The 27,134-nt window shown below is 36.4% G+C and overlaps 1 protein-coding gene across 2 annotated transcripts; it reads right to left on the bottom strand.

The window, feature by feature from the left end:
- Positions 1–4,175: 4,175 nt before the first annotated feature.
- LOC140800457 (probable serine/threonine-protein kinase At1g54610) lies at positions 4,176–23,577 on the bottom strand. Of its 2 annotated transcripts, XM_073155262.1 has the most exons (7): positions 22,962–23,577; positions 20,632–20,916; positions 20,067–20,384; positions 16,735–16,956; positions 10,043–10,140; positions 5,321–5,429; positions 4,176–4,779 (listed from the first exon to the last, which is right to left on the bottom strand). In XM_073155262.1, the coding sequence occupies exons 1-7, from the start codon at positions 23,268–23,270 to the stop codon at positions 4,432–4,434; spliced, it is 1,689 nt and encodes a 562-aa protein (XP_073011363.1). In that variant the 5' UTR covers positions 23,271–23,577; the 3' UTR covers positions 4,176–4,431. The 2 variants fall into 2 exon arrangements, with proteins under 2 accessions (XP_073011363.1, XP_073011364.1); XM_073155263.1 differs by lacking the exon at positions 16,735–16,956.
- Between the last annotated feature and the right edge of the window lie 3,557 nt (positions 23,578–27,134).

The raw sequence follows: 27,134 nt of genomic DNA, 5'->3' as shown, positions 1-27,134 counted from the left end.
ATTTTCTGCGCAACTCGGTTCTTTTTTTCCACAATCCCATTCTGTTGTGGAGTTATAGGAGTTGAAAATTCATGTTGAATACCAAGAGAATCGCAAAATATGGAAAAATAATTTATTTTCATATTCTCTACCATGATCGGAACGAATCCTAACTAGGGTAATAGATTTTTCATTCTGCAATTTTAAGCATAGTGATTTTAAAAACTTCAATGTTTCAGACTTCTCACGCAAAAAGGCAACGCAGGTATATCTGGAGTAATCATCGACCATTAAGAATATATAGTGTTTACCTCCAAGACTTTCTGTTTTTGTTGGACCCATCAAGTCCATGTGAACTAATTATAGCACACAGTCAATGGTAGCTGCATTTACCTTCTTGTGTGAGATCCGAATTTGTTTTCCAATTTGACACGAACCGCACACTCTTTTTGACATTTCTTTCATCTTAGGTATTCCTCTTACCACTTCTTATTTGGACAAAGTAAATAATTCCTTGTGATTCACATGTCCAAGACGTTGATGCCAAAGATTTGCAATGTCGAAAGAGGCACTGTTAAATTTCAATTTATGTGAAATTCTAACAACATAGCAATTATCAGATGTTCTAGATCTATAACATATAACATTACCATCATGATCTAGAATAATACAATCAATTTTGGAGAATTTTACCTCATAATCTTCATCACAAAATTGATTGATGCTCAGTAGATTTGCTTTCAAGCCCTTAACATAAAGAACATTTTCAAAAATAGGAACCCTTGGAGAACTTACATTTCCTTTACCTATTACCTTGGATGAATTACCATCTCAGAATGTCACAACTCCCCTTTCATGTTTTTCAAGATTATAAAATAAAGACTTGTCACCCGACATATGTCTTGAACAGCCACTGTCTAAATAACACAAATCAGAATTTAAAGCTTTCAAGGTTGTATGCACAACATAACATTTCAAATCACTTTTCTTGACCCATATGGCATTTGTTTTCATCCCATAAATGAAAGCTCTTCTAGGTTTTCGTAAAAATTTGCAATGAGGTCGAATATTCCCTCGAATGCCGCAATGATAGCATGTCGGAAGAAACCCTTTTCTACTCACCTTTTGTTGAGGAGTGTGACTAAAGTTTACCTTTGGTGTCGTTAAAGATTCACCAGTTTGTAGATTCAACTTTAGTTTAGAAGCATTCATCCAGGATTGCTTTGTAAATGTGGTTAATGACTTCAGATGTTCTTCCTTTTGTATACCTACAGAAATGAAGACAGTTTTGTTATTATTTGAATTTCTAATGTATCCAACACCATACCTGTCTTTTCGAGAGATTTGAGCTTTTAGAATCTCGTCAAGTTTGTTCTTCCCTTTTAGAAATGTCACTTCCTTATGCAATCGCTCTAGTTCAATTTCATCAGCCTTCATTTTATTTTTCGCATTATCAAGTTGTTCAGAAAGGTCTTTGACACGTTTAAGTTCCAATTTGTACTTCTCCTCAAATTGAATTCTTTCTGGTTTGATTACCTTGAGTCGTTGATGTAGTCTAAGATTACTTTTCTTGAGTTTAAACGACTCCAAGTACAGGTCATTATATGCCTTTTGAATTTCAGATTCATCTTCCTCAGCTGGTAACATATCCTGAACATATGTACTATCAGTATCAACAGCAGAATCAATATTAAGTAGAGAAGAGGCAAAAGCTACAAAGTTTTCTTCGTCTTTTTTAGAATCATCATCAAGATTCATCTGAGTCATCCCAAGTAACTTTCATAGCTTTACCCTTCCTCTTAAGACGATTAGGGCATTCTTGTGCGATGTGTCCAAAACCAGAACATTCAAAATATCGAACTTTATTCTCAAAATTCTTATTTTTCTGTTTGACATTGTTGTTGCTCACACCTGTATTCAAACTCACAGTATTCTTCTTTTTCACAAAGGCTTTGTTTTTCTCAAGTTTTTCAGCATTCAACTTGTTTGGCTTCCGAAAGAATTTATTGAACTTTTTGACAAACATAGCCAATATCTCAACATCTAAATCACCTTCATCATCAGACTCTTCTAAATTTTATTCAACTGTGGATAGGGCTATTCCTTTGGACTTCCTCGGTTTTGAAAGGCTGGACTCAAATATTTGTAGATTTTCTACCAATTGTTTAACTTTCATAGAATCGATGTCCTTACTTTCCTCAATAGCTGTAATTTTCGCTTGAAACCTTTCTAGAAGAGACATAAGGATCTTACGGACAATTCTGTTTTCAGAAATTTTCTCTCCTAGGTTGAAACTGGAGTTGACTATATCACTTAGCTTTGCATAGAACTCATCAAATGTCTCATTCTCCTCCATATGTAGAGTTTCAAAACTAGTAGTCAACCTCTGAAGTTTCGAAAGTTTTACAACCATAGTTCCTTCGTGAGTAGTTTCTAAGATCGTCCAAGCTTCTTTTGCTATATCACAAGTAGAAATTCTTCTAAATTCTTCCGATGAAACAAAACTAAAAATTGCATTTATTGCTTTGTTATTCCAGCCGACTTTTTCATAGTCTGTCATATCCCATGACTCAATCGGTTTCTCAATAAGTTTTTCATTCACCATGTACATTGGTGGACTCCAACTGTTCACAACGGTAAACCATACTCGTTCATCTATAGACTTCAAGTAAGCCCTCATCCTAGCTTTTCAATATCCATAATTTGATCCATCTAGAATAGGAGGTCTAATAGATGATGATCCATCTCTATGAAAATCCATGTCTATCTGATCTCTCTCAAAGGGTGAGAGGACCTGCTCTGATACCAATTAAAAAACCCCTAGACACAAGTATGTATCTAAATACTAGGCAATGATATCACTCGTTCGCTTAAGTAAAAATCCGTAGAAATATTGAGAACAAAAGCAGAGATGAACGCCAAAACAACCCGTCGATCCAAACGACTTTGTTCCTCTCAGTCTTGCTCGCTAGAACCCACGATTCACTGCTTCTCATGATTGAAGTCCAACCTCAGTAGCCCACGAAATTGATCTTTCGTCTAGATAGCCTTTAAGACAAAAAATTAAATTTTGTAGATGAGTAGAACCTTGTTAGTTGAAGAACCGATATAGTCTCAAGAAGTTTCCTTCAATAATGCTTCTTCGACCCCCCTAGAGTTAGGGCATCACAATCCTTATATATGATCTCCAAGATAGAGTCAAATCCAAGTCTTATCCGTACTCACGAAAGTCCAAGATTTTCAAACTTTATTGGTGCGTTCAAACGCAGCCCGGGAGCATTCGAACGCAGTACCCACATTTGAACGCGTTTGTGAATGCACCGCGTTCGAACGCGTTTGTGAATGCACCGCGTTCGAACGCGTTTGTGAATGTAATGTGAACTCAACAGCTTTTCTCCAATAATCTTACAATTCTTCAAACCAGATATTTTCTAGACTTATATAAAGCTCATATACATGTAAAAATACACTTAGAATATTTTGTACATAATTGCCAACAATTAAAAACCTAACATATTTTAAGTTTGCCCCTAATTTTGTTTTATATACATCTAATTGAGACTAGGTGTATCTGAAAATTGCTGACCTAATGAACAACTTTCAAATACGAATTACAAATTGATTCAATGATTTATATAGAAATTTAAAATCTTCTAAAATTTTGCTGAGTTTTAGAAATAAATTTAAATATAAGTCATTTTTTAGTTCAACAACTGTTAAATATAAATCATTAGCTGAGTCATTAGTTTTCAAATACAAATTGTTGGTGCTTATATTGTTACAGGAAACCTATCTTTATCTGACATATTTGTCCTTGGACCAAGAACATTTCTCCAAAAAGAAGGGGGGAAAAAGTAAAAACTCTGAGGAGCCATTCCAGTGGCTATCAAGTTGTGGCTCTGGAAGAAGACCTCTGTAGGAAAAGACCTCTTACCAACTTATTACAAATCTATTTGTCAACCTCCACAGAACTATTCATCAACATCTCTCTCATTACCTCCTTCCCAATCATCACCAAAAAGACCCAAATTAGCCTGTCAAAGAGTCTCATCTCCAAATATAAATTAGGGATAACATTTATGAACTCCACGTGCAAAATACCAAGATCCTTAATTCATATAATTTGTTGGAACTAAAGACCACTGCATTTGTCAAATCTCCACAAAGAATAAATTGCAAATATGTAAACCTCTAGATATCCCAGATAAAAAGGTGCAAATTTTTAAACCTCTTTATGAAAACATAAAAGAATAATATGGTCTTTTTGCAGTAATACTGCTCCCCACCTCAGGGTGACAATTGCAGATATTCAAACATTCAGGGGTTGCCGTGAAAGAAACATGTACCAAAAAGCACACATTATATGTAATATCCTGGTCTTTACAATGGCAAGGAGACACTTTTCACAAAATAAATTCATTACTTAAACATTTAAACAACAGCAACATGTGCCTAAACGAAAACATCCTTCTTGGATAGATCATTTCCTTCCAGTCTGCGAAATTCTGATGTGGAGACTGACCTCTTCTCTAATCCATAGCGGTGAATGCCCTTCATACGCTCTCCAGTACCTCCAGCATCAACTTCCAAGATAGGAAGTGGCAGAAAGTTCTTAATGTTCTTAGAGGCTGAAAAATGAGCCTTTGTTCTTCCTGATTGTTCATTAGGTAGATATGATCGTCGTGATGGGGATTCTCTTGGGCTCTCTGCAGACATTTTTAGCTTCGAGCTGGAAGAAGTGCTGCTAGCCGTTCCAATATCTAATTCTTGGCTTTGTCTTGACAGATCAGGAGCCTTCTCCTACAAAAAGAATAAAATGGAATAGTAAAGCTAGTTCCTATAGCAGAATAACAACTAATAGTTTGGGATAGCATTGAAAAGTGGGACTCAGTGTTATCAAAGGATTTCCTGCGATTTTTTTTTCTTGTAATTATATTGGATAACTCGAGATGGAGGCTAGACCAGGAAAAAAGATTTTAAGGGCACTTTGAAAAGTTCTACGGGTTTAGAATTGGATATTGATCCTTCTAACTGTAAACACTGCACAAAGAAGACAGACAGGCAGGGCAGTCAAACCCTAAATATCCTCTCCCTTATGTACATAATAATGTGCATATAAATAGGTCGATTTATATATACAATGTTGTTAAGGATGAATAGATAGTTTGACAAATTAAAAAAGCCACTCAAATTAAACCATAAAACAGGACCACAAGGGCTGTAATAAACATGACTCAGTAAAAGAAAAACTATATTGAGGAGTGAATTATCAGCCAAAAGGAAAATTGTAGACTACTGGCATTTCTATTTTCTATTTTTCATTATTGTTGCAAATCTCTACCTCTTTGGAAGATCCATAATCAGCATTTGGTTTTGCCATAGCTTGCTCATTTTCCTTTTCACCCTCTCTTTGCTTGTGAGAACGCTGTTTCAGTTTATAAGATTTTCTCCTACAAGAACTCTGAGTTAATAAGAAGAGATCAAACTTGTGATATATAATGTACTATTTAATAAAGAACTCAAAAGACATTAAAATTCATAGGCCCATGAATACTTGAAATTAGTATCGTCATTGTATATAAAATAATCTTGCAAGTAGTGCAAGATAGCAGAACTTTCTTAATTACATTTTGGATGCCAAAATTATTATGCCTTCTAGAATGAAAAGAAAGGGCAAACCAGTCTAACTGACATTCAAAAGCTTAAGAGAAACACATCACATAGTAGATATTGATTGGTAAGAAAATTAGATTGGTTGTCTTAGCAAAAGTGCCTTCTAGGATTATGAATATCAAAGCGGAGTTGATAGACTAAACTTTATGCAATGTTATGAAAAGCTTGGCAGCTAGTAGGGGCTTATGGTGCTCAGCGAATGACAAGTGCTACAGTGGGTGCTCCTTGACCCTAAAGTGGGCTCTTAAATTAATCTAAATTCCACAATAAAAGGATCGTATTTTATAAGTACAGTTACAGACAATTTAATAGACAACATATCATGCTCAAGAAGAAGATGACAAAAGCATATTGATGAAAATAAATGAACTGGAACCATGACAAAGAAATGGTTAACCCACCTCAAACCAAGGGAAACCCTATAACTTGACTAGGTTAAGGTTCCTGAGTAACTGCAAAATTAGCCTTTATGCTACAGAAACTTTCTCCAAGGTTAAATAAGTTAATATTACGTACCATATTACCATCAGAACATACAGTTCCAGTTCATTAATGAATCGGAAGCAAGATCGACAAATCATTGATACAGCCATTTAACCAAGGGAAATCCTCTGGAATTTGATTATATGATATGACATATGAAATTGGCCTGCATGCTGATTGGAACGTTGTTCAACTAGGTTAGGTAAGTCTATATATTAGCCTGATTATACGTGTACTTGAACATAAATTAGAGTAATATATGAAGTATAAACAAGAACCCTTTTGAAGAAAGTGTCTTCAACCAAAGGATAATGGACAATTGGAAATTCTTCTAGTATAATGATCTATGCATAGGCTATAAGCCCATGCATTAAAGTAGCTTTTGCATTGGAGCTGCTTGGAAAAATAATATTGGCTGCAAGGCTAGCTTTTGAAAAGAATTCCCTACGACCCCAAATGGACACTGAACCAGGTCAAGAGCCAATAACATTGAAATGAATCATAAATAGCAGACTTCTATGCCCATTCATAATTTATGTTACACAGTAGAAAGATATTCTACTTTATATCTGAGTGCAGACCAGTTAATAATGTAACCTTAACCTCATCAAATTAATTTAAGGACTGCAAGTGGACCACACAAAATATAAGGCTGACATTGAAATGAGATTGTGATCATAAAACAGTTAGTCAGTATGGAAATTGGCAACCATACTCTTCATGAAATATGATCAGCAAGAGCAGGACTCAAATTTGAGAAGGATCTAAGAAGAATACTACAACTCTCTTTAAGGTAAAATTTCCATAAAGTGCTTGTAAGAACCAAAAAAATAAAAATCTCTTGGGAGCACACCTTTCTCTCTCTCCCTCACTGGCACACGATAGAACAACCACAAGTTTTTCGGCAGAATCCAAATCTGTTTTGGATTTGGATTCTTCTCTATAAATCAACCCAAAAATCCTCTCTGAATAACCACAGCCCCCCGCGCCCTTCTTCCCTCCCTCCACCTCCATCTCCTTCTTCCTTCTTTGCCGTCGAGGTCACGATGTGGGATCAACCCGGAGCAATTGCAGACCACCACTTGACTCGTCAGTGGGTGCTCTCCCACCCCTCAAAGTTAATTAAAAATTAAATAGGCTAGAAGAGAATTACCTAATTATTTGGGCGTTTGCGGGTCAGCGAAGCTCGCCGGCCGACGGCTTCGGGCTGCTGCTGCTCCCGCTCCAAAAGCTTCGCGTCGTCGGTCTCGTGTCGTTGGTACTTCCTTTGGAGCCCTCATGGCACAGATCGCCGTCGACCATGAAGTTGTCCCCGATCGTCAACGATCGATTTGACCTCCTCCCTTTTCGAGCATGTGGCTGTGATGGTGAGGAGCCGTTGGGTATCATCGATGGACCTCCAGCAGCAGTGATCGCCGATCTCTCTCTCTCTCTCTCTCTCTCTCTCTCTCTCTCTCTCTCTCTCTCCTGGTTGTCGATCCCCTGAAGCAGGGATGGGCTCGGTCTTGACCCGAGCCAACCCATTTATGTTATTTGGGTTCGGGTTTGAATTTCGGATCCAAAAGAAGACCCGACCTGACCCTTTTAAATTAGTGAGATTGGGTGTTTAGCCCAATCCATTTAAATGGATTATTGGGTGGGCTACAGCCAACCGCAAACCCAGCCCATGAATAATATTGAGTTTGGGACTTAAGCCCAACCTATTAAGTGGATTTTGGTGAGATGCGGGCTAGCCACAGCCCAACCCAACCATTTGGGCTTAAATAAGCCCATTTAAATAATTTAATTAATTTTAAAATTTAGAAATCATGATATTAGTTAAATTAAAATATGTTATTTATTTATTTATTAAATGTGGTGATTTTTCTTAACCCATGGACTACAGATTTCAGTCGTTTCACCTAGACAGATGTGAGTGGGTTCACGTACGTATTTATTTTATTTATTCGTCTTGTATTTTGTGTTTTTTTATCAGATCACATATAATTCAGTGTGCAAATACATTCTTATATTTTTGTGCATTATTATGTTCTGTGTGCGAAATATAAGACCCACTACATTGCTATACTTAGTGCATATAGTCATTTATATGATCGATAATATTAGTGGAAAAACATAATTGATATGTGGTAAGACTTTGAGAATAAACACAGGCTAAATATTCTTTGTGCACCTCCCTATGGTGACTCAAGACTACCTTGAAATCCAGAGGACAGACCTATTCCTGATCAGCATATGATCCGTTTAGGTGACTCTGTACAATTAGAGAACAGACCAGGGAATAGATCTATACCTGATCAGTATATGATCTGTTTAGGTAACTCTGACGTGCTTAGAGAACAGTTATAGGCTAGATTAGCAATCTCCTTGAGGTGACTTTAATCTTTCTCTATGGTTAGTGAAAAAGACAATGTGAGTTTATCACATAGTGGCACCTCCTAGTGACTATAACTGGATTAACTATAAGGAAAAGACCCAAGTGCATATCGAGGTGAGCTATGGATCCTCAGGCACAGTCCCAAGTTGAGATATATGACATTATTATAAATATTAAAAGAAATTCAACATATTGACACGAACAATGTTATGAGATATGATTTACTCTATTATTACTTGTATTGTTATTATTATTGTTATCATAAGCAAGCTTAATAAGGTTCTTATTTTATATTTATTTTACTTATACTTATTAAAGTTATGTTATGAATTCGGATTTATTTGGCTTTTGAGCGGATTCCACTCACTGAGCTATAGTTGTTGGCTCATAGTTTTCCTCTTCTAATATTTCAAGTGCTGATCTACATGGCGACTGAGCGAGATGCACTAGGAACCCACCTCCACTTAGGATTTTACTATTTTGTCCATCGATCGTATTCGACATTTTATTTTAAACCATCTGTTATTTTAGTTTGATTGTCACACATTATCGATGACATTAGTGTTTCTTTATTATTGGATTATATTTATTGGAGTTTTCTGTTCATAATTAAATTCTCGTTATTTTAAGACTTAGAAAAATATTAGTTAAGGCTTCGTGTATCTCAAATGCATTGAGGTACATGGCCGATCATAATTCTAATTTTTGGGTCATGACAATGCTCTTTATTCCTTCACTGATCATGGTCTTGACTTTTCATGATTTAAATTCAAGTATCATTCATGCTGTGCTAGATGTTTTATTATAGTAGCAAATTGAACAAACTTGATTGCAAGGACTAGACAACTTTTGTAAAGCTTTTTCCCTTTCAATTATCAAGAAATATTATTGTTTATGTTAACCTTTTCACATATGCTCAAATGAACTTCCAGTTGAGACTATTTTAGGACACCTCATATGCTATTCATATGCTCCGTGGATCACTTGTTTTACATCATATGGAAATCTAACAGGCGTGTATATCACCTGTAACATCCTCTGTCTATTTGAAAAATCAGAACTTGAAGTCTACATGCTTGATATGTGCCTCCTCTAGTTCTATGTAGTTCCTCTGCATTGAACTAATACTATTCAATACAGATAAAATATGAAAATTTTGAAAGCAAACAAATAAGCCACCATCAGACTTTGGGATTTAAGAGTTCAACAAATTATTAGGATCTAGTGCATGTCTCTCTCAAATAAACTTGACGTATATTTTAGGAATAATTAGACCTAGACTTGTTGAACTATTGCCCGCTTAGATATAGAACCCTTATTTACCTTTCGTGACAGATTGACCATTAAACTAGTAAAACCTCTGAAATGTTCCTTCCATTAGTTACCCGTTAGATTTTCTCATTAAAAACTGTCATGTAATTATTACGTGATCTTTCCAAGTTTCATAAGAAGAATGTGGACGCTTAAGCATGGTTTACAATCTAATAGAGAGACATTGAATTAAACTTTAGATAGAGAACATGAACTTACTTTCTTCCATCACGTGGTCGAGTACATTCATCATTAGCTTCTTTACATATCACAGGAAGACTAGAGAGGTCACAAGCCAAGGGGCTTGTGGTAAAGAACTGCAACCAAGGAACCGTACATCAGCATAGCAGAAATAGTTGAAGCATCAAGATAGATAAGAAATTAATATGGTCACCAAACTTGAAGGACAAGACTGGAAATAAAATAATAAATTGTACTGCAGTAAGCATGATTGACAATGCCATCCTTTATCAAGTAACAACTACAACATGATGAAAACTTAGCCAAAGAGAGCAAACTCTAAGACCAAATTAGTTAATGTGCTTCAAAGTTCAAATGAAAAGATATCTTCATAGAATTTTAAGCATTTATAAAACTCACAAGCAAGAATCATACAAGAGGTTTGAGGTCTTTTAGACTCAACCTGGAACTCATATAACAAGAAAAAAAAAACTATATTTGGTGCCTGCAACTGGATAAGAGATAAAATTCTTTTCTTTTCTTTTTCTATTCCATCCCTTTTCCTTAGTCCTTATACTCAAGGTTGATCAGTTGTCATTAGTTCATGAGAACAGCGTATCAACTTTTAAAGCATCAGAGAAGGGAAATAACTTGGGAGGGATTGATAGCATCAATGGCACGATAACTACAATTTGGGTTTTCAGACATTGTCTCAGGATGAGCCACAATGTCGTGCCACCATTAAGAAGGATCAACAGCACTAAGACAAAAACTATACACAGAATGCAACCGTTAAAATAGCCAACAAGCACATGTAGCTACTCCAGACTTGGAACATTGACCAGGCAATAACTAATAGAGCAATCCAGGAGTGTAGTTTCAAATATGAGATAAAACTTGCCCTAAAACATCAGTAGGAACCAAAGATATAACAGAAGAAAGCTGGCAAATCATAACCAGCTTATTAAGCCATCAACGATGGAATAAATTGTAGCAATTCAACAAGCTGAAACATCATAGAATGGAATAGGAATGTGATGCATGCCACAGAATCTCAAAAATCCATATATGAACTGATGAGAATATAAAGAATTCAAAGGAAAGAAACACGGTTGAGGATGCATATCTGTAAACACCATTGACTGCACATCCCAGATCTATTTGGTATGAAAATTAAGATTGATGTGAAGAAGGAAGAACTACTGGATGCTGATAGGGACCATATCACCATATAGTGAATAACAGATCAGTTTGGATGACCACAACATACTGAAGTTTCTTCCCCTTCTTCTCAATTTTTCTTGGTCCATCTACTTCTGCTCTTCTTCTCACTTATGTTATTTTTGGGCAAAATATAATTCGCCCCTATTGTTTAGCTCAAGTTTTACTTACTCCTATAAATTAAACTTAAACACTCAACTCCCTTGTAGTTTAAACCATATTGCAAACGGTTAGATTTTCTATCCAAAACTTACAGTGTTTCATTGGCGCCAATATTTCTCACCATGAAGAAATAGCAAATGACCAAATTACCCGTCCACCTACAATTATACTATACTTCTATAGAGTATTTAAGTCATTTTATGTCCACAGTTAATTGTTAGTAGCAATTTTGGTCTAGATCACACAGCGGGTAAGTATTTAAGTTTGAAGTATATGGGGGGTGGTTGTGTTTTTCTGTGTGCACAAGTGCTTATACAAGAGAGAGAGAGAGAGAGAGCACGTGAAAAGAGGTGTTATGGCCCGATCTCAACTACCCGATCAAGTTCAGGTGTAGGAAAGCAGTCCACGCCGTCGGAGGAAAATATTTGTCAGATATTCTCCCGTAGCATAAAAATTACGAAACTAAATGGGTTCGCTCCGTATCTTACTGGTCTATATTTTTTATATTTACGCCCTTCGCAGATTTAGAATGTAGCTAGGGCGAAAATAGGCAGAGTCACGATGGAGTTAAAGATGACGGTGGGTGGCGATGAAGGAGGAGATGGAGCGGTCGTGGGTTATAGTTAGGGTTTGCACGAGGTACTATTGGATAAAGGAAGAGAGGGGAAAAGGTAATCAATATCCCAAGAAGATGGGAGGGTCTGATAATCGACGGAGGCTAACGGTAGCCGGCATCGAAGTGGCACATGACTAAGGTTTGAGCGAGGAGGGGGAAGATTCAGAATAGACGAAGAAGAAAGGTTAACTCAATATTCATTGGTAACCACAATAAGATTGTCTTCTACAAATTAAGAGGCTAACCTAACAAGTAAAACAAACAAATGACAAACCTAAAAATAATGTATTCTCGCTGTGCGCATTCAAACGAGCAATTTACGTTATATGTATTCGAACGTGACTTCCCCGCATTCGAACAAGCAAATCATGTAATCTATATTTGTAAACGTATGCAGGCGTTCGAATGGAGTGTTTAAACGCAACTTCCCCACATTCGAACATGTAAATTGCGTTCTTTGTATTTATGAACATATGCAGACGTTCGAACAGGGCATTCGAACACGACTTCCCCGTGTTCGAACGCGACAGCCAAAATTTTTATTCTTCAAGAAAACTAAGAAATCAAAATATGAAAGAAATCCATAGGTTGTATCCATACACGAGATGATTGAGTCTGTTCCTAATCATATCAAGAGGTGGACTACAAACTTTACATTAAAACATAGAAAATATTTTAAAACTTTTGTGGTCTGGAATTAAAAGAATATCATCCAAGGTGGAGAGAGAAAAAATACTCTCATTTTTTATATCCTCGGGATGATTTTTTTGCACTCTCTCTGCATACTCAATGACTTCAAAAGTATTAAAATATCACGTATCATATATATATATATATAAAAGATTTATGTGACAAGCATCGCCAAAATGGGTGCCACCTAACATATATCTTCTTGGCAAGCAATTAAAATTGTACTTGTAGTACCATGGTTTGCAAACCTTGTAGTCTCATTGAACTACAAAGTCTACAAACCATGGTTCGAAGAATCAGCTGATCCTGAGCCCGATCCACACACGATCTCAATCAATTGAGTGGGATTGGCCGATCCTTTCACTATTTCTCTTTTTTTCTCTCTTTCACTATTTCTCTCTCTTTCTCTCCCTACCATAGCTATTGCTTCTCCGACATAGAAATCCAACTCTGGCAAACTTCACCGACGTGGATCCAACTCTGACAACCTCGGCTATATGATTTTTTTTTCTTTCTCTCTCTCTTCTCTTATTTCTTCACCTCAGTTTTTTTTTCTCTCTCCTTCACCATGGTAGAGTTTTTCTTCATTTTTTCTTTTTGTTTCTTCCACTCTCTCTCCCCCCTTCGTTTTAGTAGTTTCAAGTAATAATGGCCATGCCAATAGCACGTGTCATGGTGTGCCACCGGCACGTATTTATAATATCTTTAATAAACTTGTTAAGATATTTATAGATGTTTTTGAGTCTTCGATATGTTAATCTTTAGTTTTTGGTTTAAATATATATTTATTAAAATCTATATTATAATACTTTATCTTTAGATTATTTTTGAAAATGACTTATTTTATTAAAAATAAAACAACCAAGTAAACATAATTATTCAACACATAATATGAATGAATACATTCATTAAAATTAATATTAATAATTAAACACTCCAGAATATAATTAAATACTCCATAATAAAATTGAATACATACTATTAATTGATTATTTAACAATTAACACTAATATCTAGTTGAACATACTGAGAAGGATCAAAGACTTCATTTTGCTGACACAAGAATAATGCGAGAATGTTGCATTAAATACTATTAATATTTTTTAAAACTCATTCACTGATAGTATTGCTCGTTGTAACGTCTCATATAATTTTCATACAAATAAGAATTTTGTAATTCTCTTATGATATGATATGGATATTGAATATACACAGGAATGGTCAGCACGGGCATAGAAATATCATAAGCATATGCAGATTGTGGATATGGAGTATAATAAGGTATTCTGAACTCTGGTGGGTATGATTGATATGATAGTAATAATGATGAACTCATATCATCCTGTGGGTGCACCTCTCCTTATGTCTTACTACCTATAGACTCAGATTCTTGCTAAAAATAATACCTCTTTGAGAAGGTTGTGTAACAGGGACGTATGTCTCATCTTCATCATCACCGCCACCAGACTGAGTCTTGTCGTTACCATCACCATCACCATCACCATCATTGATTATCATCTCTAGTCTCATTATCATTCATTTTATCTAAGCCTTCTAAATGATAAATTGATCAATTGATTTGATAATGATTGATAAAATTTTAAAAAAATTTAAAATAGCTCCACATGGCACAATGACTAGCACGCCACTGTGTCGGACGGCACGCAACTATGCTAGATCGGCACGACACGCGTGTCGGGCGACACAAGTCGGCACAAGGGTGTGCCACTACCACACCCCGTGCCAAGTGTCGTGCCACCACTAACATGGCAAGTGCCAGTTAGCACTAGGCGTGCCGACCGGCACGGCCATCCATGGTTTTAAGTTAGTACTTTTTTTAGTTTTTAAGCTTCATATGTGGTTAATTATTATTTTCTAATTTTTTTAACTTTTTTTTAATTTTAGAAACTTTCTTGCATTTTTCGAACATTGCTGCAAACAAGCTTGATCCAATCCGAGCGGCCAATACAACTGATCTAATCGAGACATATTGTTTTTTCGAGAGGTTGATCCTAATCCCGATTTTTCGAACCTTGCTGCAAACCATCGTACAATACTATCATAGTTTTAAAATGCACCCGCAATAGGAGTTTGCAGTAGGTAAACCACCCCGCATATGCATTATATAGTCGTCATATGTGGTTAAATTGCATATGGATCATGCGGCAAACCATATATACATATGAACTCGCATATGGACTGCCTATTTGCTACATATGTATTTGCCAAATATATATGATAATTATATATTGCATTCTCGATATGTCTATTATTTTAAGTTTCAGGGTGATTATTATTCGTCAGTGGTCTTAAACTAATTTTATTTGCCAAAAATATTTAATTGTTATTTACTTAGATAATTATATGATTACAATATAAGCATGTTTGTACATATGATTTGATGAAGATAATTCTCCATCAATGATAAAACTTCTTTTACCTATTTACTGGTTCATTATTGCTATATTATTAAATATACTATGTGGCATGTACTTAGACTATGTAGATAAAATTTGTCATGTTTATTGCTAGGCTGCTAGACCACATAGGCACCCACTTATGCGCCCATAGCATATGCGCTGTGAGATTGCTTGTGATGCTTTTCAGTTTTCACAACAGATACTGCGGAACCCTTAGTCTATTAATTTGCAGTGGTCTACAGACCCTGTAGTTGTCTGCAAACCACTGCAGAGGGCTATAAAGCCCTATGAGCTCTAGAGAACCCCCACACCTGTAGGGCTCTAGAACATCATGCATGGCTTTTGTTGGCCAGCATGTACTTGCTTGTCAGCACAACTCGTGTTGTCAGCTATATATATACATTTATCTATTTATTTATTCATCTACATATAAATATATACTTGCTGATGTACATAAGTTTAAGGATAAGTGTGTAATCATGGCTCTTTTAGTTTCAAGCCTATTTCATGTCAAGCAGCGCTAAAGCTTAAACAAGCCATTTGATAAACATCCAAACATATTTCAAAGCCAAGCCTCATGCGAGCTTAATTCAAGCTTGAATTGGATCAAACTAGAGTCAAACTTTATAATTGAATCAAGCTTGAATCCAAGCTTGCATTTAATCAAGCTTGATCATGAGAGCAGATATGAAACTGTATATATTGGTATTTCGATCCTCATCTAACCGACCTTAAGAAAGCCTACCTCAAACTTGGCTTGAAAAATCCAATGAATCAAGATCAGCTTATTTACGAACGAGCCAAGCTTAATTGAGCCTTATCAAACTGGATTCATTATTTTGACAGCCCTACTTATGAATTGATTTTGTGAACTTAGTGATAGAGAAAACTAAAAATGTATTAATTAAAATAGTTTATATTAAAGATCGCAATGTAGCTTGCGTCAGCAGAGCATATATAGATAGGGAATGAATACATCATTTCTAATCAAAGAGGGATTGAAGGAGAGAGACTATCACTTATCCAGGAGAGGAAGGAATGAAGACACAATCGCCAATCAAAATGACTTAGGCTAGCCTTGCCACCACATTCCCGAGAGAGGGATAAAAGAGGAGAGAAGACACCATCACCGACTGAAGAGAGAGGAAGTGGAGTTGTAGGGTTCAAAGCTCTCCTACTAGAAATGCAATTTGATATATGCATCAGGTAGATAACAGTGAGAATATTAATTGCACTTGATAAAGTTGATTAATGCAAGAACCAAATCAGTTCATATTCTGTTTTAATTGTTCAGATAAAATCATATCATGGTCAATGGTCAATGTCTTCAATATATATGGTCTACAACCTGTTTTACCAAGCTAACTCTGTGTGTAATTCATATTCTGAATCCTCTAGGAGACCAGTTCATCAGTTTGAGATTCAAAACAAGAAAACTGTTTCAATTATAGTAATTACAGGAAGTAGTAGAACAGAACTCAGAGTCTTAACTATGGAAAGTCATGTTCTCAATATAATGATTTCAAAGAAAAGAATTCAATAGTGCATTTTTACTTCCTTCTAAAGTTATGAGATAAAACTTATGATACTTAATGAGTTCATGTTAAGGAAGCATAACCTACTTCATTTTGCAAGGCAGAATCTGCTGTACCACGGCTCGGGGGTTCTAGAGCAAGAAGCATGGTCAGCAAACCCAGTGAGGAAGAAGGAAAATGTTTAAAAGTTTCCAGAAGAGTTGGCTTGTAAGGTTGTGGAGGTCGGAAGCTAGCAGACAATTTTAGTTTCCACCAATAATCTTCAGGTGGGGATCCACAAAGCTTAAAAATTTTGTGGAGTTGCTCAATCTGAAGACAAAAAATTATGAGTTAGAGTAAAAGTAGATGAAGTACTATTCTAAACCAAATCTAGAGCACTTGGATGCATTCATTGTTGTTCAATCAGTATATCAAGCATGACAATTAGTCATAAGTAACTACTTCCTGCAATTGAACCAATCAGTTACTAAACTGCTAGGATTCAAGGACCACAACCCTGGGTTTAACATTCTCTGGCTGTAGAACAAGAACACATCCCAGAATACTAGCTCATATAGGAGCTAAGCTTGAACAGGAAAAATTAGGTTCTGTGGATATGCTCAACTTGCTCCAAGTCACTTAAGAGCTAGCCACTATGACAAACCAAGTATGTGTCCAACATTTGTCTCAGTTACTTGCATGCTAGTTACTTTTGGAGCAGAAACTTATACGAATAAAGAAATGAAAAATACTTCAATGAGTACCAAAGGAGCAATTATTTATTTCTAAATATATTTATGTTCCTCAAAGTCAAATTGACAACCTCATTGTGTGCTTTATGTAACTTGCACCAAACAATGTCCTACAAAGACTTACACATGAAAAAGGTACAACAGAGGCATGTGCCTATAAGCAAATAAGACATAAATGATAATCAGACAATACATATAAGATTTTCCTGAATAGAATCTTAGGACAACAATATGAGCAATCTTTACAGCCATATTCACCCATGAATTAAAAAGGACGAGCTAGTAGCAATGACTCGGTAAAGAAACAGGTGCAACTATGAGGCAAACTACTTCCTATTTTTAAGGTTCAAAATATTGGGATCAATTATGTATTGATTGTATCGGTCATATCGGCTATTTTGGCTGCCAATATTAGATTTTAATATCGGACTATTTTTTAATTACATAAAAATTTTAAAATACAGAATTCTAAATTTTAGAAATTAATAATAGATAAATATAAATAATTTTCATATAAAATCAAAAAATTTAAAAGTACTACTCTCTCAATCTCTCCCATTAATTCTCACTCTCTCACACAAATAAAATAATTCTTTCTCACACTCCCTACTGCCATGTCTCTATCCTATATCTTTTTCTTTCTTTCTCTCAATCACACTTTCTCTTTATTCTCCTTCTAGCCTTTCCTCTCTCTTTCTCCTTTCTCTCTCTCTCTCGCTCTATGTTACTGTAGCAAAAGGTGATACGATCTTCTCTTTGGGGCTAAGGCTCTGATACCAGATTGATACGATCTTCTCTTTGGGGCTAAGGCTCTGATACCAGCTTGTTACGATCTGGCACGGAACTTTGAAATTAGATCCCAAAATATGCTGTCGTCGGATCGACGTGAGATTTTGATATGTTGTAGCCTCGTAAAAGAGCTTTCCAACAAATCTAGTTATAGGCGAATCGGAGTTGGGGATCTCGAGATATCGTTCGTTTAGTGGACGAACGTCAGGATGCTCTGTTTTGGATTCGTGGATGTAGGCACGAGATCCTGGGTAATGGTGGATGGTGGTGGACCGGCGTTAATGTGGTGGCACCAGTGAAAAGTGATGGTGGAACGGTTGTGGTTGATGGAAGGATTAGGGCAAGTGTTGGATAGATTGGACGAAGAGGGAGAAGAGGGCCACCCCTAAGGGACTAGGGTGATTAGCCGGACGAGGGAGGTTAGAAGCGGCGTCGCCGGGGATTGAGAGAACGGGAGCGAAGAAGATGAAGGAGGCAAGGCAAAACTCAATCTCAATAATCAATCCTGATTTTGGTTGCCCTATACATCCTTTTATAGGCTAACCAACAACTCACATTAACCCTAAAACACAATTTTCGCCGACCGCGTTCGAACTCGCCCGACCGCGTTCGAACGCACCGAATTAGCTCTTCCGGATTTGCGAACGCGATGCGGGCATTCGAACGCGTGATCGAACGCGCTGTCGGTATTTGCGAACGCGATGCGGCGTTCACGGTGCATTCGAACGCACAGTACATTCTCTTCTCCACGTTCACAACCCCGTTCACAAACCGCGTTCGAACTCACTCCACCCGCGTTCGAACGCGACTTACAGAAAACTTATTTTAATGGAAATTAAACACTAAAACATGAAATAAAAACACTCCTAAAGTGAACCCATGCTCGAGACGACGTCGGTGAAGTCCGAATCGTATCAAAAGGATTGTTGTAGTAACAGCCTCAGAGATAGAGATCGAGACAAGGAGGGAGGAAGATAATAGAGCAGAAGAAAGAGAGAGAATGAAGCTAGAGAGAGAGAAAGCGAGGGGAGGAGTCAAATAAAAAGAGAGAAGAAAGAAAAAAAAAATAGAACATAGAAAGAAAAACATACTCAAGCAAGCTGGAGGTTGAGGGAGTCGAATCTTTGTCAGAGTAGCTCGTCGAATGTCAATAGAGGACGAAACTACATCGGATGGCTTGGGAGAGAAAGAAAAAAAGAGAAAGAGAAAGAGAAAGAAGCGAAAGAGAGCTCTCTCTGTCATACTACGTCTTGGGTTGCAATCAAGGTTGGATGGTACCGCGATCTATGCTTATTTTCCAATATTGCTACCGCTCATGCTGAAAACTATTTAAATGTTTAAGATAAGAGAGATCCAAGAAGCCATAATGAAATCAAGTATTCTCATATGAAATGTAGGAAATGTACGAACGGAAATCTTAAATACATGGCCTGTCATGTTGTCTGACATGCCCAATGCCAATTGGCATGTTATCTTTGGATAATGGCAGGACCATCATTTATGTGATGGCAGAGCAGCTTCGAAAGTATGTGGCTCCTCTCCCTCTCTCCATCCCATTAACTAATCAATCCACACTTGCAAACACCCACCCCCGGTGTGCAAATGATTCCTTCCCTCTTTAGCTATGGAATATCGTTTCACTTGGATTCTAGGCCATGTCTGGGCAGCCTGTTATTATACCATTTAATTAGATTATAAATAAACATTATAATACCCTACTTTAGATTAGATGTACAATTTTAGGAATAAGAATCTAGAATAGCTATTCTAAATGTTTCCTTAATCTCAAAGTGATTGAGGCCTAAGGGAAGGGCTGATCTACAGAATGGCTCAAATAAGCTTTATGCTGTGTGCCTATTATTGGTTAATGTTGCTTGCTGAGTCAAGATAGTGTCTCACCTCAGTCCTACCAGGAAAAATTGGCCTTCCAGCAAACATTTCAGCAAGAAGGCAACCTGCACTCCATAGATCAATACCAACTCCATAGTCTGTGGTTCCTAGCAGCAGTTCAGGTGCTCTGTACCAGAGTGTGACCACTCTACTTGTAAGTGGACGTTTCTCCTCTAAGTTAAAGAAGTTAGCAAGTCCAAAGTCAGCAATCTTCAGCACTCCATAGTTATCTATTAATAAGTTCGAACCCTTAATATCCCTGTGTAAGATCCCACGCTCATGGCAATGCTGAAGACCAGATAATAACTGCTGCATAAAACACTTAACCTGTAGAAATTATAACTGATCAGAGACTTCAACCAACTAATAATTCTACGGCACAATTAAGAACTATATGCTAAAGTTGTAGACAATTAGAATAGATAATGAAGGATATAGTGAAGTACAGTGTCAGGACATGCTATGCAAAGAAATCAAAAGTTTGATGATCAATAAACTATTGAGGGCAGAAAAAGAAAAGGTTTTTCTCACTTCTTATGGTACCATTATATTTTAATCAAGTTAGTATAAAGACCTGAGGTTCTGTAAGTCTCTCATCAGGACGAGATATCACTCTTGCCAGATCAGACTGCATAAAGTTAAAGACCAAGTAAATGCTGTAGTGCATTCTTGATGTTGCAAGACCTTCAAGTTTGATGACATTGGGATGATCCAGCTTCTGCAGTATCATAATTTCTCTTGCCATAAATTCCACACTCTCTGGTTCTGAGGTGTCAAAGCGAACCTTTTTCAGAGCAACAATTTTTCCAGTATCACGATCTCTTGCTTTATAGACATTGCTGTATGTCCCCTGTCCGACCTAAACCAACAAGACCATACTGAGTTTCTCATAAAGGCAGCTGCAGTAGGAAAACATTCATGATAAATATGAGCATCACTAGCAGAAGCTGCAGCAGCTACAGACTATCCTCATAATATTAACAGTAATAAGAGTCACAAGAACTACAATAACAACAACATTGATAGTGGTATATATAATGATGATTACACGAAGAAAGAAATTAAAAGAGAATAATGAAATAAAGAAAAGGCAGAGTGGTATAATTGCTGGAAATGCATATCATTTGAAAGCATAGTTTAAAGTTTCATTGAAATGTTTTGCATTTTGGTCCTATCCAATCCAAAACTGCCCCTAAAACTATTATCAGACCGAAACATCCCTAATAATAATTCTTTTAAATTATGTTTTAGATTCTAAGCTACTTTTGACTTGAATCTAACTTGCACCTAACAATTTCAACCTCATTGCTTATAATCTTGTCCAATGCATTGGAAATTAAGATAAAGATATTATTTATCAAAAGAACTCTAAAACCGACACAACGAAACTGCAACTGAAACCAACCAAAATTTTCGTTCTGTAATGAAACCAAAACTGAAAATCCAAAGTTCGAACTATGTATGAAAATCTTGTTCCATTCTATAACAATTTTAATATCTGTCCACAGAAATAAAATAAAGAACAAACATCAATATCTGTTGCAACGATAAACTAGATAGATCAACAATGCTTATATTGCCCAAAAAGGTTCGAGGAACCAATATAGGTTGAATGCAAAAAGTCTTTCCTAGGAGTAAGGACCTCTATGGTGTTTCCTGAATCTCACCATAACTATACACAAGTTTTTATCACCATAACTAGATGGCTGATGGAGGACAAATCTAAGTTGAGTATGCATTGTAATGTATATTTTCCAGATCAACTAAGCTTGACTCTGGATGTCAACTTAACCAAAAGATACAAAAAGAGAAAGATTAATTTGCTCCATATATCTGGTCATGTCATCTAGGAAAGAGGTTGTCATCTGTTAAACCTAACTTAGTTTAGCAGGCGTTTTACAAATTACAATTCTATCAATAAATGGGCTGATACAATCACACAAACAAATATAATTAGCCTCCCATGGATTTTAGATGAAGAGTCAAGATAGCAAGCTTTGACAAGCAACTAGATAAATCCTGACACATAAAATACAGTTGAAAAAAGCAATGGCAGAGCCAGAATTTCAGTCTAGATGGGGCAGCTATATTGTATAGTTAAATTAAATTTCAAAATAGAGGGTTTTGGTCCAAAACTCATGAAAGATTTCTAAGTTACAAATAGGAATTTAAATTTAAATTTTTTAAGAGAACCATTGGTTTTTCTTTAGCCTTTTTTTTCCTTCTTTCTCTAATTTCTTTTGTTGTTTCTCTAATTATTTTCCTCTAATAGCTAATTTATCTTATATATATATATACATACATAAGAACTAAACCACCCTAATATGTTTAAATTAAGGTCAAATTTCACGGGGGACAACTGTTTGGCACCACCATTAGTTGAAAGAGACATGATCAAATAAATTTCCGAGATATCCACCTGATAAAGAAGTAACAGGAACTCAGGAAAGTAGAGAGATGTGCATGAATGGGAATATACAAGAAAAAACAACCAAAAGAATATACAGAAAAGGATTCAATAAGAACGAAGTGACACAAATCAAAATGACACCGATCTGGTCACCTACAGCAACAGCTGAACAGAATTAATAAACCCAACTACGGCTCTTACATTTGAAAAAGGTTGAATTAAAGCATGTTGGATGCATACACTTGTAAAACTTGATTAAAAGAGTGTTCAGTAGAAAAATGTAAAGAAATGGAATTTAAAAACCAGGCAATTGGTTCAAGTAAACACTGGACATGAATGAAACATTAAAAAAAACAAATTAAAATTACTAAAATTCACTAAAGTTGAAATGGTATCTATCATTAGCAATCAAGTGAACATTCAGAACACCAAAACAAATCAAAAAGTTCAAAAAGAAGATAATTTTTAATTCCCAGGAAAGAGGAGTACAATACTTTATCGAGCTTATCATACGAATCGGCACTCTTGGGAACCAATCCATCAAGAGCCTTCCTGGACACGTTCGCCAACAACCACCGAGGCCATCCGTCCACCAACTCATCCACGTCTCGAGGAGGCAAAGGCATGTTCTTCTTCTTCGACCCCTCCCTCTCCTCCTCCTCCTCCTCCTCCTTGTGAAACCTCTCCTTCTCCTTCTCCTTCTCTCTCACGCTTTCGCCCGGCACGTAGCCGTGCTCGAGCTTTAGCTTCTCGAGGCCGCCAGGTGGGGAATGGAAGGACGGCTTCGCTTGGGCGGCAGCCATGATCGGATCGGACGGCGGAAGTAGGTTTGCGTGGGAGGAAGGAGGGGGAGGGAGATGGAGATGGAGATGGAGATGGAGACATCGAAGAAGAGTGGGGGAGATGAAGGAATGGAAACAAGATGCTGCCGGCCAAGGGCGGCTTCCTCCACTTCGGACAATCGTTTACTCGGAGTATTGAAATCTCCGCTGCTTTGACATCGCTCCACCGAGCAGAAGAAAGAGCGTTTAGATTCAAATATTGCAGTACAAATTGCATATCTCTAACCAGTTGGATATAAAGCTCAGGTTAATAATATGAAACTTTAGGGAAAAATTTTATTTCACTCCCTCTTTTTTTAAGTTATTTTTATTTATCTATTGCTAATTTTCGTCACATAAATTTTTTAAAAAAAATTCCTCCCTAACCTTTCTTTTGCAAGTACTCTTCCTATTCACTCCTCAACTATGCTTTTCTACTATGCTTCTCGCATTCACGAGAGAAATCCCTCCCAAACCTTTCTCTAAGCTCTTCTTCCCAATCGTTCTATTTTTCAAAATAACAATCTCAGTCAAAATCAAGTATATTCCCGTAGATTCTTTTTCTTTTTCAATGGATTATTTAAAAAAGAAATGATAGGGTGAAAAGATATGAAACCAAATTAGTAAAGTGTCATGGGCAATTTTAGTATTATAAAAATTATGTTTTAAAAATAAAAATATATTCATTAAAAAGTGTCATTCCATCCTGTTTTGTTGGGTTAAAATAACTATAGAAGTAGTATGTAATTTGGCCTTCGTTCTACTGTGGAATAAGAATTGGCTTCTTATAAAATAAGTCTCCTTATTCTACTATAGCAACTAAATAACTACTTAAGCTTATTATGATGTACTAATTCTTATTTCTCTCACTTTACTTCATACATTCAAATTAGGTCAATTTAATAACAGCACAAATTACTACTTTACCCCTTGGTAGGACAATATCATTAATCGATCACTTCATAGTAAGACTCTCTGTATAAATCTCAACATCCCTCTCCTCCAAGAAGGATTTAGCATCACTCTTTTATATATGGTCTCAGTTGCAAGAGCACCCCTCTCCCCCCTTTTCAAGCAAGAAGAGGCAACAAAGGCCATCTTTTCCGATTAACAAACAACCTAGGATGAGCCAAGTAGAAGAGCTCGACCATCCCGCTTTCTGCTTTCTCTAGCAAGATCGTTTTGTTCCAGCACTAAATCTATTGTTGCAACATCCCAGCTCCACAAGTGATTTTCGTTTCCAATATGAGCCCATTATCTAAATTGTGTTGTCTTTTTTCAGCTATATCATTCATATATGAGGCCACCATTTTTATAAGATCTATTTGTATCCTATAGTTATATGCCTTGTGAACATTTTTTGTTTATTCATTGTGAACTTATTGATACAATCATGAATAGGAGGTCCGTGTAAAATGTATCGAATCCAACCGTCGAATCGTGGGTTATGGTGGGTGAGTAGCTAGATGAAGGAAAAATATGGAGGATTACCAATTTGATAGGCTCTGCTACCAATTTGATAGGCTCTGATAACAATGATAGGTCTAAGATACCAAATTGATAGGCTATGATACCAATAATACGCTACGGAATGATCCCTTCAAGATTTAAATTGATTATAGGAAACAGTTCACGCAACTGAGAAAAAATATTCACCAAATATTCTCCCGTAATTAAAAATTTATAAAACTAGGTTGGATCGATCCGTAACTTCCTGATCTACGTTTTTTTATATTTATGCCCTTTGAGACAAAAATATGATAGAGTGCGGATGATAGTGGTGGTGACGGGTGGAGTAGATGTTAGGGTTATAGATGATAATTGAGATAAGAGTGGATGGGTGATGTTGTTTAAGTGATAAAGACAAAGAGGAAGAAGTGGTCGAGATCTTATAAAAGATGGAGGACTCAGCAGACGAGGGAGATTAGAAGTTAGGAGAGGCCTTGCCAACGGTAGAGGTGGTAGGTTGGTGAAGAGGGAGGAGGAAGATTAAGGTAGAGAGACTAGAGAGAAGATAGAGAGGCAAAAAAATCGATATTCCAATAGCATAATCATTTTGGCTGCCATTCACACCTTTATAGAGGCTAGCCAACAAGCTAAAATAACAATTATTAACCCTAATTCTAGTGGACTCCTGCCGATCGCATTCGAACGTGCCCGACCGTGTTTGAACGCACAAAAGACGTTCTTTGTCGATGCGAACCTGATGTAGACGTTCGAACGCGCCTGATAGCGTTCGAATGCACATTTCACATTCTCTATTTTTGCGAACCTGATGCAAGCGTTCGCAAAGGCATTCAAACCCTTCCGCATTCGAATGCACCCCCTTCCGTGTTCAAACACGACCTACAGAAAATTTATTTTAATAAAAATAAATAACTAATGCAATAAAAAAATAATCTAACTAGGTGTATCATTGGTATCATAGCCTACCAATTTGGTATCGTAGACCTATCATTGGTATCATAGCCTATCAAATTGGTATCAGAGCCTATCAAATTAGTATTAGAGCCTATTATTTAGACATGTTGGTTATTAGTATAGGGTATCTTCTGTCAAAAAATAATAACTAGCCCACGTACTTGTATGAATTTTATTTATGTAAGCATAATATTAAGGATACTCTTATTTAGATGCGAACCGGGTTAAATCGGAATATATCATGAGGACATTTAGCTCGATAGATTGAGTCTATTTATCTTTTAATTAATTTATGTTTATCTCTTATATAAGCATTAAGGTAAGTCTAGTTAAGTCATGTAAGCCTAAAAAAATAAGTCCTATTAAGTCATATAAACCTATTGATTCTTGAGCAAATCTGGGAGGATATCTATAACGCCCCCGCTCGGCATAGGCACGTGCACGCTCACGCGTCCACATGGCACGTGTGGCTCACGCGACAAGACGGGCGAGGCCCGTCATGCACAGATACACTCTTGTACACATACAATCATGACATCATCAAATACTACCTGCTAACATATTCATACTCACATAATCCAACACCAAATAAATCATACTATCAACCAAATAAAGTTGTTAATATATGAATATCTAAGTCCACAATAATATACACTAGATCACTACATAATTTGGCAAGACACACACATGCCACGACAAACTATCAAAATATAACTAAACAACTGCTACACGAGTACACTATAATCTGACATGTATTATACAAATTATCGTCTGATATAATAAAGTATAAATATAACAAATAACGATATAACTCAATTTCTATACAAATTATTATTTATACCATCTCGCACCTATAGCTCACCTCATCAATCGAAAATATCTTTTCGAAATATCTCAAGTCGCTATCACGTACCACATATCTGAGTGGGTTAGAAAAGAAATAAAGAGAGTCATAAGCAAAAGGCTTAGTGAATAGACCTTACCCCAAATCAGTGATGCCAAACAAAGAATAAATCATGTACTGGATAATATGAATCAGAATAGCATCATATCATAAATAGGTATATGAATGTATCATCAATAATATATAAATGAAAAGTAGATGACATGTCATAAACGATAAAAATATATAATCATCGACAAAGAATAAATAGATCACCATGTCATACTATCATCATAACTCTCTCTCAAATATGACACATGATGCATGCCGACCATGACCATGCTATTGTACCCAATGCAACCATATATGATATATATTGACCACTCGATAATCACGTAATTAGATGATAATAAAATTATATGCATTTCTCAGTATCTCAGTCATCATTATCAGCTCTATATGTTATCATCATACTAGACCACTATGCACAGTCAACACCCGGTACCCGGTCTTAATATCATGTCCGAAGGCTCAAAGCATAC

This window comes from Typha latifolia, chromosome 13, assembly GCF_019914945.1.
Source record: "Typha latifolia isolate L0001 chromosome 13, TyphaL0001v2, whole genome shotgun sequence".
Taxonomy (NCBI): Eukaryota; Viridiplantae; Streptophyta; class Magnoliopsida; order Poales; family Typhaceae; genus Typha; species Typha latifolia.
This window is presented reverse-complemented; position numbering and strand designations above follow the sequence as displayed.

What these genes read in the sequence shown, in the direction of transcription:
- LOC140800457 (XM_073155262.1), bottom strand. Translation starts at nt 23,270, where the DNA reads ATGGCTGCCGCCCAAGCGAAGCCGTCCTTCCATTCCCCACCTGGCGGC. An exon ending in TTTTTCCTGGTAGGACTGAG is followed by an intron (nt 16,957 to 20,066) that starts GTGAGACACTAT and finishes TTTTGTCTTCAG; the next exon opens with ATTGAGCAACTCCACAAAAT. An exon ending in CGACCACGTGATGGAAGAAA is followed by an intron (nt 5,430 to 10,042) that starts GTAAGTTCATGT and finishes GAGTTCTTGTAG; the next exon opens with GAGAAAATCTTATAAACTGA.